At 41.2% G+C, this 18,659-nt stretch overlaps 1 protein-coding gene across 1 annotated transcript; it reads left to right on the plus strand.

The window, feature by feature from the left end:
• Positions 1–1,073: 1,073 nt before the first annotated feature.
• papss1 (3'-phosphoadenosine 5'-phosphosulfate synthase 1) lies at positions 1,074–18,378 on the plus strand. Its single transcript, XM_008422504.3, has 12 exons — positions 1,074–1,358; positions 2,231–2,345; positions 2,438–2,673; positions 2,773–2,911; positions 3,753–3,871; positions 4,944–5,057; positions 5,135–5,246; positions 8,641–8,846; positions 12,927–13,062; positions 13,153–13,421; positions 16,267–16,496; positions 17,584–18,378. Exons 1-12 carry the CDS (start codon positions 1,299–1,301, stop codon positions 17,720–17,722), a joined length of 1,875 nt encoding a protein of 624 aa, XP_008420726.1. The 5' UTR covers positions 1,074–1,298; the 3' UTR covers positions 17,723–18,378.
• Positions 18,379–18,659: the final 281 nt, after the last annotated feature.

Genomic DNA, 18,659 nt, shown 5'->3' on the forward strand with positions numbered 1-18,659 from the left:
ATATATTCATTATTTTTCCTTTTATTTTCATTTTCTTTTTTATTTCTTTAATATATTTATTTTTTCCACATTTTTTTCTTTTTCTTATATTTCTGTTTTATATGTAGGTTTTATTTTTATTTTTGTAATAAATCTGACTGGAATTTTTCTTTTCCCAACAAATATCAGTTTTTAGATCAGATGAGCCAGTATTATATGGCAGGTGAGCACATCATATAATACTGTTTCAATTGACGCATTTAATTTGTTCCTAGAAAATATCTGATTATAAAAAATGTCTTTATACATATTGCAAAATTAGTACTGCAGTTCATTCGCTTTTCTGTCAACAACAAAATGACGTCACTGTCCATGAAAATGCTAAAATGTTTCTGACTTACATAAAAATAATGTCCTTAAAACCGTTTGTAATAAAAGAATGATTGTAAATAAACCTTAATTAGTTTCTTTGTTTGTTTCAATACCTTTTTAGCACGTATCGCCTTAATTTAGTTTTAGATATAAAGAACTTCCGGTTCGATGTTTAATGCTTTTATTTTGAAAGGACAACTTCTGGTTAAGCTGAAACTAGGGTTGCAAAACAAAATAATAGAGCAACATTGCACAGATGAGCAGCGGAGCATTTCTTTAATACTGTTAATTGAGTCCATGTGACTTTTGTCATAAAATCTAAAAATTTGAAGGTATGTAAAGTTTAATTGTTTTGAACTTATTATTATTCTTTCACATTGTGAAGACCGATTGTCAATGATATAAGCATTTTCACAGAAATACATTCAGTTTGAGTTAAGGTAGCGGTGGAATTTAACATAGCATTGTTCTGGTTTTTCATAAAATCATCACCAGCGTTCAGTAATGAAAAGAAAGTCAATGTTATTCCCATCAGTGGTTATAAAGGCTCTTATTCTGTAGAACTAGTAACAATTTAACATAACCGCACGAAAAAAATCCGAACTATCCCTTTAAAAGATAAGTCAGAAATGTGCTTTTATTATATGCTATGACAGCCTGCCTTACATTCAATCCAAACTGACCTGAGATCAGTTTTCCGAGCTGGCTTGCTACAGACAGCGGAAATACGTCACTTTTTCACAGCTGACGTGGCTGCCAGAGGAGCCTTCCCCGTGGTAAAAGAGCTCCTGTGTCCTCAGTCCCTCCATTCAATGGACACACCTGTCTCCTGCGTTAACATTTACCTGCGCCAGTAAACGTAGCGCCAGCCGGGCTGCAGCTGCTGCGGTTCGGTTTGTGTTTTCAGCGCCTTCACGGTTCAATCAGCTGCTGACTCCTGATCCGCCATGGAGACTCATGGGAACTCCAATAAGAAGCAGAAGCTTAGCAATACCATCGAGAACTGGGTGTGTCTTTATTTTCTCAAGTTTATTTAACGCAATATTTTATTACTACCTTCGGATTTAAATGAGCCAAGCGGCTTCCGTTGTTATCCATAGCTAGATGCTAATAGCCGCGAGGCTAACTGTTAGCTGAGTTCGCTGCAATGATTGATCAACTTTAGCTTTTCGATGATGGTGTTTCTGTGTTTATATATAGTTATTCTAAACCTCATTATTTACACATTATTTACACATCTGTCCAATTTGATTACTTTTATTAAAACGAAAAAGTTTAGCACAGTATCAGGAACCGGCATATGAATACCATAACTTGGTTTTAATTACAAATTTATGATAAATATTCAGTCGGTAAGTAATATTTCATAAAGTTGAGATAAGGGGGAGGATTAAATACGTGTTCACTTCTTTCTGCTGCTTTTCAAACAGAAAAGTAGCAGCTTGGTTATGTATGCACACACTTTCTCTTGTCCTACTGATTATCTTTTTTTAAAAACCTGTTTGAAATAAATAAATGAAATAACCCGAAAGTTTCACATTTTAAGCTAATTTTCTGTCATGTGCATCATTGTTCAAAACTTTTAGACCTCTTGTTTCTTGTTTTGTTTCATTTTAGTTGTATTTTAAAGAGATTTTTTTAAAGCTGCACAATGGAAGGAAAATATTGGGATGCAGAATTTGTATGAATAGCACTTTAATTATAACATCCTACTAAATATCGTATCGTAATATTACAAAAAACCCCGTATATTTTCATGTTGTGATTCTGTGTTGTGCTACTCTGCTTCATTGGGATTCCAGTGTTTGTGTGGATAGATTTTTATTTAATTTGAGTTCTTTTAATAGCTTTTATGAGTAAATTATCTTGATCATTTAAGGGAATGCAACGTGCAACTAATGTCACCTACCAAGCCCACCATGTCAGCCGGAACAAGCGTGGGCAGGTAGTGGGCACACGAGGCGGGTTCAGAGGATGCACCGTCTGGCTGACTGGTAGGATGTTCAGAAAAGACTAAAATAATCCTCACATCAAGGCAGATTTTAGACGTAGCTGCTCTATAATCCTGCTGTCTTGCTCCCTGCAGGCCTGTCTGGTGCAGGGAAGACGACGGTGAGCATGGCTCTGGAGGAGTACCTCGTGTGTCACGGCATCCCCTGCTACACGCTGGACGGAGACAACATCCGCCAGGGACTCAACAAGAACCTGGGCTTCAGCCCGGAGGACCGCGAGGAGAACATCCGGCGCATCGCCGAGGTGGCGCGGCTCTTTGCAGACGCGGGTCTGGTCTGCCTCGCCAGCTTCATCTCCCCGTACAGCAGGGTGAGTGAACAGAGCGCCGCCGTTTGGAGACTCACAACCCAAATCTCATCGTTAAAGGGAATAAATGATGGAACAAAACGTTTTTGTGTTTTCCTGCAGGATCGGCTGAATGCCAGGAAGATCCACGAGGCGGCCGGGTTACCGTTCTTTGAGGTTTTTGTGGATGCGCCGCTGGATGTGTGTGAGCAGCGGGACGTGAAGGGGCTCTACAAGAAGGCCAGAGCTGGGGAGATAAGAGGTAGAGCCAAAGGCTTTACTTTAACTAGGCAGAGCAGCAGCGCTAGTCATTTTCATCTTGGTCCACATCATGAAGGGCCGGTTGAGCCAGAATGTGGTGCTAAATTTGAAATATTTGCGTTTATTTTTTCCTGCCAGAATCGGCTGGGAAACATGTGACTTTTTGTTATATATTGATGACAGACCAGGCAAAACTGAGGCAGCAGTGTAGTCAAAGTAAGAAATACTGCCACCTGCAGGTGGGAGTTGGCATCATTTAGCCACAGTGAGTTTGAGCATTTTTGCAAAATCAAACTCACAATTATTGTTTAGCACGAAAAATGTGTGGATCTGCTGATTTTGTGTGAAAAACTAGAAGGATTGATTTAATTTGGCAGTTTAGAGTTAAAAACGGGTGCTGCATGAGAGGGGCGCCAAATCTATGGTTAAAAAATGAATTTAAATCAGCATTTTCTGTGCTGAACAGCTGTTTGTGCCTGTGCTGCTCTGCAGAGATTCAGAGTGTAGCTGCTCAAATCAAACATCTTCTGTATAGATCTGTCAAACCAAGCAGTTTCTACCAAACTGATGACTTTTAAACTGCGAAGCGGCTTTCTGGAGCTGCTGTGGTGGAAAAACCTGAAATGGTGCCAGCTGCTTATAATTAATTCATATTTGAATTTATGAAAAATCCCTCATCTAACAACCAGTTTTCTGTTCACTGCTTAAATAATTAGGTCAGATTCATCTGCTTCAGAAAGCTTCATATGAAGAAAAAAAATCCACATTGAATTATTTGAATGAGTTTCTGCTCCGGTGACTAATGAGCTGAAACTGGATGGATTTTATGTTTCTGCTCTCAGGTTTCACTGGAATCGACTCCGAGTACGAGAAGCCGGAGGCTCCGGAGCTGGTGCTGAAGACCGACTCGTGCAGCGTCAACGAGTGCATCCAGCAGCTGGTGGACCTGCTGCAGGAGCGGGTGAGGCAAACGCTCACCGGCTGTCAGGAGCTTCACATGTTCATTAATCACATTTTAATACATGAGCTGCAACATTTTGTCTTGGTTTGTGTTTCTGTCTCTCTCAGCCCTTCAGGGGTTAATTTCTGCTTCAAAAACCGATCAGCTGGAAAAGACTTTTGTTGTGCTAAACGGAGTTAGCATTACAGCTAAGCTGTTCAAGCCTAAAATAGCATCTCAGTGTTAAACATGTAGCAGCAGCTCAGACTCTAACGCTAATGTCTGCGTCCACATTTCTAAACTAACTTCATGAATGATCAGGAGCTCCTGGAAATCTAAGTGGCTGAAATTATGCTAATCTGATGGTTGAACAACCCGAATAACTCGGATATATTTTATAATTTAGCAGAAAATGGGTTTTTGAAGTGAAATGTTGCTCATTTTGTAAATGTTTTTTTTTTTAAATAAATTGTGACTAATTACAGGCCCTGCAATCAAATCAGTTAAACGTTTTCATCAAGTTCCACCACTACATTTTACTTTTTCATTTAGAAAAAAAATTATATTGCTCTCAGAAATTTTCTAAAACAACCCAAAAAACAAAAACAACAGGAATGTATACATTTTTCTAACATATTTCTGAGATTTTTTGGCAGAAATGTGCTGCTCCGCTATGTGTTTTTTTTCTACGGTGGCCCTAACAGGCCACTGCACCTTCCCACAGTGAGTCAGACGATGGAAAGCAGCTGAAGGCTCAACAAATCTCAATGAAACACGGATCATGTGTTATTTTACAAGTTGAAGGACAAAAATCTTTACCAACAACATTATTTCTAAAGAGTTCACATATTTAATTAGTTACAACATCAAATACAATATCATACTCAAAGAGTTGCAGAAAAACTTTCCTGGTTTGAAACGTTGAATCTGTTATTTTCCTTGTGGCCACCAGGTGTCAGAAATGAGTCGTAGTTGCAGGAATATTGAGTCTGAAGCTGCAGGTTTCTGCTCCGTCTGTCTCCCGCCGCCTGCTGGAGCCGCCTGCTGGAGCCGCCTGCTTCATGTTTGTCATGAATGCTCGTTTGTTTTTCAGGACATCGTTCCTGTTGACGCCTCCTATGAGGTGAAGGAGCTCTACGTTCAGGAGAACAAGCTGGACCTGGCCAAGGCCGACGCAGAGACTCTCCCTGCTGTCCAGATCGGAAAGGTGAGCCGGCCTGACTCTGCAGCCGCGTTCTGCTCATCTCGGCCTGCCTGTGTTGACCTCTGACCTCTGGCCTGCAGCTGGACATGCAGTGGGTGCAGGTGTTGGCTGAAGGCTGGGCCACGCCTCTGAACGGCTTCATGAGGGAGAGGGAGTTCCTGCAGTGTCTTCACTTCGACTGTCTGCTGGACGGTAAGACGGCTGAAAGAAAAAACGTTTTATCAGCGATGTGTCGCCTGGAGAAGTCAGGAGGATTTTCCTGACGCGCGTTTCGAGGCGCGTGTTGAACGTTTGAAGCCTCGCCAGCCGCCATGTGACAGATTCAAGGACCGACTCCGACTGAAACCAACAAAATAACCAAACATGCTGAAAAGCTTGTTACTACCAGCAGGGAGAGAACTAAAACATGCAGGACCCACTTTGGGTCCATGACATCATGTCATTTTCTCACCGCCTGTTTTACTTGCATTGGCCACTAGATGGAGCCGATTGCTCAAAGAACTGATGCGAAAAGAAGAATTGGTTTATTCCTCCAAATTTATGCTTCATTTCCTCACATATTGATGTCTGGATTTTCCAGGTGTTGATCACTTTGACCAAAGAAAATGTCCCAATGGATAAATTCTCTAAGTTCTCATGCAGCATGGCTTTTATGGTGCACTCACACCAGTCCCATTTAGTTCACTTTAATCAAACTCCGGTCCGTTTGCGCAGAGTCCGGTTCGTTGCGCTCACACCAGTCCCATTTAGTTCACTTTAATCAAACTCCGGTCCGTTTGCGCAGAGTCCGGTTCGTTGCGCTCACACCAGTCCCATTTAGTTCACTTTAATCAAACTCCGGTCCGTTTGCGCAGAGTCCGGTTCGTTTATGAGGTGTGAATGAGTAATCAAACCAAAAACTTAAACTGGTCCGCATGCAAACGTCGGTCTGTGCTCGGTTGAAGTGAACTCTGTAGCGTTTCGAATGTGAACAGCAAGTGGACCAGAAACCAGGAAGTGGACTGCAACGCAGGGCATTCTGGGTAAATGTAAACAAAATAAATGTGATAGTGGGAGAAATCGCTTGTTTTTTATTCAACATTTTTATTTACATTTTGTAAAGAAGGGACTTGGTTGCGTTTCTTCTTCTGAGATTTTTGTGTCGTTTCCTTCAGTGGTTCTTGGTGCAGCGCCCCCACAGGCGAGGAGGGGAACAGGTTTGGGCTTGGTTTATTTGACTCAGTGCAGAATAAAACAACCACAGCAGATGGAGAAATAACAAACGTTGCAACTTTTGGTCCCGAATCAGACAGAGTGTAGCGGACCATCAGGTGCGAAAACTCTCTTAATGATTGGCCTCATGTAGACATCAAACATAGAGTTTAACAGGCCAATCAGGATGGAGGTTGCTGGATCACACACCTTCAGAGGGTTATCAGGAAGGAGGTGCATTGAGTGCGAGAACAAACCTCCTACATTGTTTCCCTTATTGATGGTAAAACTCTTGTTGAAAATCTAAAACATGGCCTTTAATTTACCAAACATGTGAGTTGGAGTCGGCTCTGCCCCGAAGCCAGCGCTTCACTTTCCATTTTACTCTAACGGGAACAAAGTTTCACGAAATGCAGCTCATGTTGCAGCGCAGAAGATGAGATTCCAGTGATTCAGAGCAGGAGGTCTTTAGGAAAACCTTCGATTCCCTGCAGGATTGATTCCTGCTTTCATCCATCCGATCCGTCTCGGCCCCGGCTGAAGCATCTGAACGTTGATCTGATCCATTTGTCTGTTTCTGTCTGTTTCTAACTTACTGATCCTGATTAAGTACAACATTAATGTCTGGCTCCACAGAGAATATGGTTCATAGTACAGAGGTTAAAAAATGGTGAATATTTTTCGTTCTGTGCAATTTTTTCACAGAAATTAATAAAAGTTTCACTTTTCTCCATAGATTAGTGTTTCAAACAGGATTAGATGCTGATTAACCCAGAATGCAGAATTTATCAGTTAACTTTATATTATTTTAAGTTTTGCACAGTTCTCCTTTTTAAATTTCCTGAATTTTGGAAATTTTATCAAAGAATAACCATATACATCCATTTAGTTAGAATATTATTGAAAAATCCATTTATTTTAGGGACTTTATGACAAATGAAACAGACGGATGTTTGAAAGTCTTTGTTTCTGTTAATTATGATGATTTTTCACTTACAGGTAATAAAAACATGGCATTCAGAAACAGAACATGAAATCAGGAAAAATAATTAATGCAGAAATGTTGACTTGATGAATAAATAATTAATACCTGTTATTGTTTTACTGAAAGTTAAATTTAAAAATATTTACAATCAACATTATTTGTTTCCTCAAGTGAAATAAAATGTAAAAGTTTTTTACTTCTGGTTGACATTTATTCATGTATAAATAATATAAACGGCTCTGACTCTATTCAGACATCCTGTTAAAAGATGTTGAAAAACTTAATGCTTTTAGGTTGTTTTTTATTCTGAAAGTTTCATATTTAGTAGAAAATAAATGTCTTTTATAAATACAACGTTCTGTATTCCATATAAAAACTAATTTTACGTGTTGAACAGGCAGAAAACCAGGTGGATCTCTGGAAACAAACCGTTTGACCGCAAAGAAATAAACCGAAAACTTTACAAAACTGATTTAACAATAAGATTCTTTAGCTTTTGGTTGAAATTACTTCATTTTCAATGAGGCTGAAAATGAAAAGAAACGTCCAGCGAAGGTTGAACTCCAGAAGTTTCAATAACTCATGATGGTTTTTCCTTCGGAGTAAAAGGTTCTTCGATGTAAAAATGACTCCCAGAGGCAGTTTGAGGCATGTTGCTGCTTTCAATTTGAACTCGGAAGTTGAGATTTCCGAGTTCGAAGGCGGAGAAATCGACTGGAACATTGGTTCTTAAAATGCAGAAAGTTTAGGATCTGCTCATATCTGCCTGGCAAATGGTGAACAGGTGTTTGCCAACTGAGGATTGAATGCAGAACCTCTGGCTCTGGATCCAGAAGAAAAAGTTAAACAAAATGAAAAGCCTCTGTGCTTTTAGTTCATTAGAGCCGTTTGGTTCAAAGATCCAACTGGGAATATGATTTCATGCATTTGTTTCTGAGACCAGCACCACAAACTACACATTATGCAGAATCTCCAATGTGCACAAATTAAATGCATTCAGATTTACAGGAGCCTCAGCTGGAAGGACCCGGTTCGACATTCGCTTCGCAAAATGGAGACGGGAAAACTTCAGGAACAATGCAAGTGGGCGGAGCCAAGGCAGGCCGTGACTGGTCAGGAGTTGGTTGTCGTGTTTTGTGCAGAAATGCGCTCAGACAGCAACGCTGATGTTTCCATATTCCCCTTCAACTAGTTTCCGTTTCCGCGTCGTGAATGCTGAACGTTTTTATACGACGTGGTGAGAGGTTATGTACATTTTTACAGTTCTTCACTAAATAACTCCAAAGGCTGTTCTGGACTGCAACGTTGTGGTGACAGTAACAGATTCCCACCTCTGCTATGCAAACTAAAACTTGTTCATTAGTTAGACTTTGTCCTGTATCTAATTTTAATGTCCTTCTCCTCCACTAGGTGGCGTGATTAACCTGTCGGTGCCCATCGTGCTGCCGCTGTCCACGGCGGATAAGGAGCGTCTGGACGGCGTGACGGCCATTGCGCTGGTCTACAGCGGCCGACGTGTCGCCATCCTCCGTAACCCGGAGTTTTACCAGCACCGGAAGGAGGAGCGCTGCGCCCGGCAGTGGGGCACCACCTGCAGAGATCACCCCTACATCAAGGTGAGCGCCGCGCCGCGGAGCAGAACGAGACCCGGCTTGTTTACGCACCGCTATGAGAAAGACCAGAGCTGGTAGTAATTAGTTACCTTTACTCGAGTAATTTTATTATGAAGTATTTTTACTCTTTCTTGAGCAAAACTTCTGGATTTTCTACTCGGTGAATGAAAAACAAACTTGTTTTAACCAAAAACTCGCCGGACGCAGGCACACCTGCAGTTTTCCTTAAAGTTTCTTACGTTTTTTTTATTGAATGAAACTGATTTTGAAAAGTTTTATTTTGCCTGGTTTTTGTTATTTTATGTTATTTATATGAATTATTGTCATTTTGTCCTTAAAGTGCCCAAATTTTCACTTGACATTTTGTCCCATCTGATGTAATTTTTCAATATTAAATGATTGATAATTTGATCAGTTACTCTAGAAATACTCTTTTACTCTTGAGTTTTTTCTTACATGGCCACTTTTTACTTGAGTAAAAATGCTGAAGCATTGAACATCAGAGTCCGAACTCTTCAGACGTAGATGTGATGGTACATCTTTTGGGAACTTTGTCCACCTCTGAAAGTCACTATTAAGGAAACATTCGAGGCAGAATCGAATCGGAGGCGAACTTTGAATTCAAGGTTTTACTTGATTAAGGAAAAGACGACGAGCTACAGCTGGTAAATCAGTGACCTCCTAACCAACCCACTGATGCTCTCACCATCTTCACATGTTAACACTTAAGTTGGCTGCTGATCGTTTCAACCCCAAAACAAAATATCTTTATCTTCTCCACCCAAATCTCACCTCATGATGGGAAAACAGCCCATAAAGCTTTTCTCATCCCATGAATGTTGTGTTGCAGCTTCCACTGCAACATGTTCATTATTCTAAATCTAAACTAATCTGTCTAGAAATGTAAAGGATGAGCAAATCAATGTAATTAATAAATGCTAATGGTTCTTGGAGCAAGAACGCAAATGAGTAAATTAATATTTTGTAAAGAAGTATCAACTAAACACTAGATAAGTAAAACAAACATGATGCAGTGAGTAAATATGACAATAAAATAACGTTTTTGATGCGGTTTTGCGGACAGCCTGGATTCATTAGCGTGTCAGAAACAAATGGTGAGATCCTGAAAACGTTCAGTTCAGAGCCAAATGCTTCCTGATCTGATCCCACGACGCCTCTGCTGCCGTCAGACGGTCACATGCCAGCAGGACCTGGAATCACTCCGGATGAAAGCCTGTTCACATGCTGGCCGAGGAACGAGAGCCGTAAATCCATTTCTGAGGCGAGTTGTAAAGGATTCTTCGGCTTCTTGAACTCTTGGATTTGTATACTATAAAAAGGCTCGTCGTGTAGATCAGGCCATCTTAACCAGTCGGTCTCCATCGACTTCGTTCATTAATGAAATGAGTGGTTTTATTCTACTTTGTGGCATTTCTTTAAAAATCAGTAACTCGCTGCGTACTTGACCTGCCCTTTGACTCCTGAAGAGTCGGAGTGCTTTGCTCTCTTCGCTGATGGAAAAACTGAACATCTGGAGAAATGGAGGTTTACTCATTACATAAGAACTTCGTTTTGATCCACCCGTCTTCTGCAGGTGTTAAATCTGGAATCTGATGTTCTCCACCCGAAAAACAAAAAAATGTTTTGGGAATGTAGTTTCCACTTCTCTCCAAATGCGTCTGTTTTTGTGTTTTTATCCAGCTGTTTTCTTGCACAAGTTTTTCTGACACCTGCTTTGTGAACAGAAACACAGAACTTACTCCGCCGCTTTGGGCTGCTGATTTTTTTTGCGGTTTGACGGAATCCAAAGGATTTAAGCCACATGTGACGCTAAAGCAGCAGCCGGAGACTTTCAGTGAAGATTCATGTTTTTGTTTAGAGATGAACAGGATGCAGGTGGAAACAGTCCAAACTCTTCAGGCGTAGATGTGAGGGGAAAATTAGGAAAGTTATTTTTTCTTTTAAATGTCATCAGTCCGTCTGTCCGTCCGTCTGTCCGTTCGTCCGTTCGGTTCTTTCTGTCTGGGTTTCGGCAGATTCTGTAGTTGAAGACAGACTGCTGTAAAAATGCAGGTAAGTATTCACACCCCTGGCAGATTTAGTTTATTTTACTGATGTGAAACTTATACAGCTACATCTGAAGGATAAAAAACAATATAAAAGCTTTTCTTATATTTCTCATATCATTACAGGTGACACATTATGCACAAGTTTTGAGAAAGAAAAATTTTGTGCAACAAATGTAATAAACATGTTTTGTGTGGCCCATAGAGCCATTTTAATGTGTTCCTATAAAATGTTAAAAATTAACTAATCCCCTTAAAATTGCTTTGTTTTGTTTATTAATTTCAGTTGTGGACCATTGTTTACTGGTTTGCAGTGACTTTACTTCCAGTAACTGACTGGTTGGCTTTTGATGTTTGAGTCAGAGCCGCAGAAAAACCGCCCCGATATTTCAGCACCTTAACTTTCATCTTATTCCCACCATCGCCATGGTGAAATGTGGCTCATGTGTTGAATGATGGAGTGAAGGGGGGCAGATAGAAGGGGGGGCGGCGGCTACACATGTCCTAAATTGGGACCATGACTCTCCACTGTCGACACCTGACGCCTCAACGCCGTCGCCACACACGTCTAACCTGATGTGTGTGTGTGTGTGTGTGTGTGTTCAGCCTGCTCTGATTAAGGCCTCCCTCGTTAAACTGTGTGTGTGTGTGTGTGTGTGTTTACATGACTATACGTCTCTCTGGCTGCACCGGAGCCCGTCTGTCAGCGGCGCCCTTTGCTGCGACGGCTGCGCCGCATTGTTTCTGTCTGCTGTCAGCTGCAAACGAGCCGCTCCATTCAGACGCAGTTAATCCACTTTTTCCTGTTTACCTGTCCGTCAGGCCCCCCCCTCTCCCCCCCGTTGTTCGGGTCGGTCTGTGTGACGTTCGTTCATGGTTCATGTGAACCTCTTCTCCACATATGGGTCGAGTTTTTCAAGCCACCTCTGGACAAATTGGATCATTTAGCGTGTGGAGCGGAAAAATGTAAATTTCTCACACGTCTTTCCTTTTTGATCAAATGGTGGCGACGCCTCTGCTGCTGACGGCGTTCAGATCTAAACCCTCTTTAAAGCTGCAGCCAGGCTGTAATTTGGTTTTGTTTTCTAAATGTGAATATCAAAGGCCGTTTAAATGATGAACTACATGTTAATGGAATCAGTGACACAAATGTTTTTATTTTTCTTTAATGCTCAGATTAATCAGATTCTTGCAGTAACTCTAGCTGGGTCTCCTGAGGGAGGCCAGAGATATCGCCTGAAACAAAATCAGCCTGAGCGACTCGGATCATTGTTTGATTCTCCTGGGGAGAAAGTTTCTTTCTCTGCCAAACATGAGAACGTTTGTCACTTAATTGTGATAAACAGCAGATTTGATCACCCCAATGTACAGGAAATGTGGTGAAAATGTTGTTTTGAACATTTTAGTAATGAGAAACTAAACTTTTGTCACTAATTTTTGTTGCTTAATTTTGGGAAAATAAGCTTCTTTAAACTTATCCACCAACTTTGAAAAGACCAAAATTATGCTGCAAAAGGCAGCTATTAAAAAAAACATTCATTTAACCACTTAAACAGTTTTATACAATATTAGAATCACAGTAAAGATTTATTTTTTTTAAATTAGAAAATGTTTTATCCTTAAAAATGATCATTTTAGTAAACGATTGATCATCTTCATCTAGAATATTTCTGACAAACATGAAAAGCTCAAGACTTCCTGGTTTGTGGTTTTATGTTTGGATTAAATAATTAAGAACTGAAGAGCAAAATGTTCTTCTTATTTACAGTTTGTTTGTTTTTCAGGGATTTTGAACCAGTTGAAGCTGAAACTGTGGAAAATCTTTACAAAGATTTTATTTTCTGTCTTAAATGGAAAATGTTTATTTTTTTGTACGGTTTTGGTTTAGTTGCAGTTTTTAACTACAGTTAATGATTAATTAATAACTAAATTAATTGATTCAATAATTGATTAATCACAATAAATCCGATTGATTGTTCCAGCCCTGATTGTGGTGATTGATCCGTCGTGTTTCCAGATGGTGATGGAAAGTGGCGACTGGCTGGTTGGCGGAGACCTGCAGGTTCTGGACCGGATCTACTGGAACGACGGCCTGGACCAGTACCGGCTGACGCCCAACGAGCTCAAACAGAAGTTTAAAGAAATGAACGCAGGTAGCCGTCCCGCCTGCCAGCTCCACTTCCTGGTTCTGGTTCTGGTTCTGGTTTCCTCCCCCCAACCAGTCCTCTCCTCTCCATGTGCAGACGCGGTGTTCGCCTTCCAGCTCCGGAACCCGGTCCATAACGGCCACGCCCTGCTCATGCAGGACACCCAGAAGCGGCTGGTGGAGCGCGGCTACCGCCGGCCCGTCCTGCTGCTCCACCCGCTGGGAGGCTGGACCAAAGACGACGACGTGCCGCTGCCGTGGCGGATGAAGCAGCACGCCGCCGTGCTGGAGGAGCGCGTGCTGGATCCGGACTCCACCATCGTTGCCATTTTCCCGTCTCCCATGATGTACGCCGGACCGACTGAGGTAACGCAGGTCAAGGCGGCGCTGAGCTTTGATGAAAAATCTCTCTGCCGCGCTGAATGATGAGCGTTGAGGCCGTCTCGTCCCGGCTGACTGACCGGACAGGAAGCTGGGCCGAGTCGCTCTGCTCAGCCGCTGGAAACTTTTCATTCATTCACGTCTTGTAATGTGGAAGCAGCCGATCATTGGGAACAGACTGAGGGCTGTTGGGCATCAGGGACTCAGTTAAATTGGTTTGGAGCCGTAAAAAGTTTTATTTTTTCTTTTAGGTCCAGGTGCAAGCCTAACTTTTAGCGTTTAGCCGTTAAAAGCGGGATTATTCCTTCTCTGGTTTTCATATTTACGGGATGGCCCTGAAGCAGACGGGAGCTGCTCTCTTAAAACACTTCAAGCTGGTTGAAAGTGGCCGTTTTATCTTCTTCTGCCTCCGTTTACTGCAGATTGCTTGTTTGACCACTTTAGCCTTTTTATGCAACAATAAAGATGAAACTAAACAAATAATTCAATTTGTTTTAAAAAAAATAAACCTGTTTTATTGCCTAAAATGAAATGACAGCATTCCTTTAGTGAAAGTTTGATCATTTGTAGCAAACAAAGCATCTGCATCTAAAAATCCTTCGACGTGAGAAAAGATCAGACATTTCTGCTCAGCTGATCATCAGCAAATAATCCCAGATCAGCTCTGGGATTATTTTTTCATTTGACCAGTTAATAACTGGATAGCAACAGATGGTGCAGGATTTGAACCAGGTGACGTGTTTTAGCTTAATTACTGCTCAGTTTGTTTTTTTCTAGCAAATTGCCTTTTTTGAGTCTCCAGTTAACAATTAATCAATTACTAAATGAGTTTATTTGAGGAATTGATTACTCTGATTAGTTTAAATCTGCCACGTCATGATTCATAAGTCTATTCTGTTGAGGTTTCAATCTTTTTGCTGTCATAGGAGAGAAAAGTGTCACATTTCCTGCATTCCCTGAACCTAACACACGTCTTGTTCTAAACTACCGGTTTAAAATCCTTCCAGACTTTTAATCTGCTCCCTGCTGGATTATTAGTGTCTCTTCTCCCGTTTTTAACATCTTCCAGCTCCATTTTGTTGCTGCTTGGGATTGGTCGGCGCTCAGAGACTCTTTGTGGGTTTATGGCTGAAATGTTGGAACGAAACGTTCAACAAACAAAAAACATTCATTAAAGCAGCAGCTGGGCCTGTCGCGATAAACGATAAATCAATTAATCGCACGATATTTAAACCTATCGACCTCATTTTAATTATCGGCTTTATCGTTTCTTCCTGCCTTTTATTCTTTCTGTTGATGACACTGAATGAAAAAAGGCTCAGCTCCGGGGCTCTCCACTGACCCTCCCTTCCTAATTTCCTTAGTCTAATGTCCAGCGCACGCTACACGAGTTGTCGGCCCATTTTCAAACCCTGAGAGAAATCCTGGGTATAACGGTTCGATCGGGTTCGTCGTGCCGTGTGGTGTCCAACCACATGGGCACAAAATAATGGCTACAAGTCCAGTTAACTGATTTTAAAACCAGGCATTAATCAATGCTTTACTAGAATCTACCTGTGATGCATGTGGCTCAGCGTAAAGTTCTGACTGAATGAAAATCATTATAACCTATTTATGTCACGTTAACGAAGAACAGCTGAAAACTTGCCGGGTTTATTAACTGAGGTAGCAATTTGGCTCCAACTCCTCCCCTTCTCATTTCTATATTATTTGCACAAAATGTTGAATAAATATTAATGTTGCTTCCACATATCATCTTCGATGTCCGCTGGACTTCGTGTTGCTCCGTGTCAGCTGTTTGGGATTCCCCTCCGTAATTTCCCCTCAGAAAGCAGGAGGAGAATCTGGCTTTCTGATTGGCTACCTGTCACATTCAGCGTTAAGCTCCCAGTCGGGGGAAACCCCTGATTTAGATCGGAGCGGCTACAACGATCTACCGTAACCCAGGATGATCGGTTACGAAATCACCAGCGACAATCTTAGATCGACCAACGATCCAAGATTATCGTAAGGAGAAAATAGGGGCTAAAATCGTGTAGTATGAACTATTGCATCAGGTAGTCGAGGTGCTCATCTTCTCTATTTAAATCTAGTGATTACTGAAGGGCAATATAGTATACAGACTTCATAATCTGCACTCTTTTGTTTCAATGCAGTATTTATTTCCACTTTGGCTTTATGTTGTTTAGTTTTTATTCAAGTACGTTTTTTAATGGAGACTGAGAATCCATTTTATTTTTGTTTTTGGTTGTTTTGTTTATTTAGTTCCAGTGTTATGTGTTCGTTTGAAAATAAAGTATCTATGGCAGGAAATCGCATGCATTATTAGTCATTTCCATTAAATCAGTGTCACATCGTCTTGAAACAATATTATCGTTTATCGCAATAATTTTTTAGACAATCGTCCAGCAAAATTTATCGTGACAGACCTAGTAGCAGCTTCATATTGAAGTTTTCAATTATTAATTTTTATATCCAGACACCTGCTGCAGGTTTTCAGATCCTTTTTAACACCAGAAACTCCAAAATGAGAGGAAACACTCAGATGTTTTCTGAGTGTTTCCTCAGCTTTCATTTGTTTTTTCATTAAATAAACTCATTAGAAATACACAACTTATAACTTTGAGCCAGTTACTTTCATTACGCCGTGCAGCTTTCCCTGCCTGCTTCTTTACATTTATTTCATTTTCGTTGCTCACATTAAGTTCTTTAGTTTAAGACACTTGACATCATGAGGGTTTTACGTCTTGTGGTGATATTTATGACCAGTAGCCGGAAACGGAAACCGTTCTGAGAGCAGTTTGTGAACCGACGTTCTTCGTTCCTGCAGGTGCAGTGGCATTGTCGAGCCCGTATGGTCGCCGGCGCCAACTTCTACATCGTGGGTCGCGACCCCGCAGGCATGCCCCACCCGGCCACGGGGAAGGACCTGTACGAGCCGAGCCACGGAGCCAAGGTCCTCACCATGGCGCCGGGCCTCGTCTCCCTGGAGATCGTTCCCTTCAAGGTCGCTGCGTACAACAAGGTCAAAGGAGCCATGGACTTCTATGAGCCCAAGAAGTAAGCTCACGCCGTTCGGCCCTGACTCTTCTGTCTGGTTGTCACGGTAATGGGAAACAGGAAGTACTCACTCAGGGTTAATTTGGAAGCTTATTTGGACGTTTAATCCCGTTTAGGCCAATTAGGCCAAGCAGTCTAAACAGAAATTATATTCTGTAAATTGGTTGTGTGTTTGTAGAAAGGCTCCTGTTCTCCCGGTGCTTTTGTCTCTGGGAAACGCCGAGCCAAAAACAACACCCGTTGTTTTCTTTTCCTCAGAGCTGAAATGTTTTAAGCTTTTGATGTTGCTCAGAATCACACAGACCTGCCGCTGATTAAAGTCTGTTTCTGCGCAGCGCAAATGATTTTTAGCTCCAGTCACGCCGTTTGTTTTGTTTTCCTCTGTGATGAAGCTGCATTCACAGACGAAGATTCAGGTTGGTCAGATGATTAGTCGAGTTTTCCATGATGCGAAGTCGGGACTTTAATCCTAATCCAACAGTTGATCGGAATTATAGTAGTCCTGCTTCGCATATTTTCATATTTTAATCTAGTTTCTTCCTTCACATGAGAGAAAAGCTCAACTTGATGTCAACTTTTCTTTTCTCTCGTTCTTCCATTAAACTGGATGATGAAAGTCTTTAATCTGGTGTTTTGGTCTCGGTTAGTTTATTTTGTTTGCAGATAACTCATAATTAATTTAATTTGCTGTTTCTGGTGTTTTATTTATTTTTAGATTTCAAATGTCCCAGTGATAAATGATCATCAGAATTTCATGTTTGATCTTTGAGTGTGTTCTTGCATTATTATTATTATTATTATATATTGGAAATGATCAACATTCTCATTTGTCTCAGTAACTTCAGCGACAGTTGATCACGTTGTTATTGTGACAGGCTAATTTTTCAAGCATAGCATTGTTTTAACATGCACATAAAAGAAACAAACTTCATTCTGAAGGAGTGGCGGATTTTATTTTTCCGTTTGGAAGTCAGGAAACCCTGATGTTTGTAATAAAATAAAACGATTTCTATTAAAGCAGTCAAACTCTTTCTGAGTCACGTCTCCTAACTCGTTCCCTCTGCTTCGGTGTCTCTCTGTCCTGCAGCCATCAGGATTATGATTTCATCTCTGGCACGCGCATGCGGAGGATGGCGCGCGAAGGGGAGAACCCCCCCGACGGCTTCATGGCCCTGACGGCCTGGGCCGTTCTCAAGGAGTACTACCAGTCCCTGGAGAAGGCCTAACCGGAAAACCAGGAAACGCCGGATCTTATGCTGCCTGACATGAGAAACGCCGGGACCTCAGTTTTTATAAAGAAACTTCACGCTGGCTTTTATCCGTCTCACTTCCTGTCATGAAAGTTGCTTTTAGTCCTGTTACATTTGTGTTTTTATCCGTGTGCTTCATTTACTCTTTAGTAGATTTCTCCATTTCCGCAGAACGTTCAGATTAACGTGTAATAAAGTAGATTATCTGCACAACGTTCAGATTAACGTGTAATAAAGTAGATTATCTGCAGATCTAAAGATGGCGACAGCTCGGTGCTGTTGATCAGTACCTGAACGCGTTTGGAGCGGTTCTGTTCCGGAAGCCGCAGTAAAAGTCGAGTGCCTTGGTCTTTCACATAATGTCACGTTGGGATCACCGATTCTTCGTATTGTTACACAGAAAAGCTCCTAAACTGTTAACTCAGTATTTTCTTTTAAATGTATTTATTCTCGTTTTAACCGGGTTGTGCATGGTGGTCATTGTACTTTAAGTTTTTTTTACATCCTTTCATTTTCTTTTCTACCTCCAGCTGCTCGTCTTTTTCTTGTGGTAAATCATTTTTAATATTTCAGCTAGGATCACGTTTGTTATCTTCCCTGTCCAATAAATCATTTTTAGAGAAAAAAAATCAGTCTAATCTCCGTTTTGTTTGTTTTTGTTTTGAGGAGATGCCATAAGTGTGTGGCCTTTTCTTAACGAACACCAGGGGGCGCAAGTGGCAGCGTGACGCGGTTACTGAAGCACCCGACAGTGGATGGAGAGCAGCAGACATCCTCTGGTTTGGTGCTTGCTGGTTGTCTATCAACTCTCTATCCTCCATTTATTGTCCAGTTTTATTATCTCCACTCTGATAAAAAGCATCTTTATGCAAACTGAATTATTTCCATGCTTCCTGCTAATTTGCAAATAATC

The sequence above is a fragment of the Poecilia reticulata genome, chromosome 1 (genome assembly GCF_904066995.2).
Source record: "Poecilia reticulata chromosome 1, P_reticulata-male-v2, whole genome shotgun sequence".
NCBI classification, from domain to species: domain Eukaryota; kingdom Metazoa; phylum Chordata; class Actinopteri; order Cyprinodontiformes; family Poeciliidae; genus Poecilia; species Poecilia reticulata.

What these genes read in the sequence shown, in the direction of transcription:
- papss1 (XM_008422504.3), top strand. Translation starts at nt 1,299, where the DNA reads ATGGAGACTCATGGGAACTCCAATAAGAAGCAGAAGCTTAGCAATACC. An exon ending in ATGCACCGTCTGGCTGACTG is followed by an intron (nt 2,346 to 2,437) that starts GTAGGATGTTCA and finishes TGCTCCCTGCAG; the next exon opens with GCCTGTCTGGTGCAGGGAAG. An exon ending in TGGACCTGCTGCAGGAGCGG is followed by an intron (nt 3,872 to 4,943) that starts GTGAGGCAAACG and finishes TTTGTTTTTCAG; the next exon opens with GACATCGTTCCTGTTGACGC.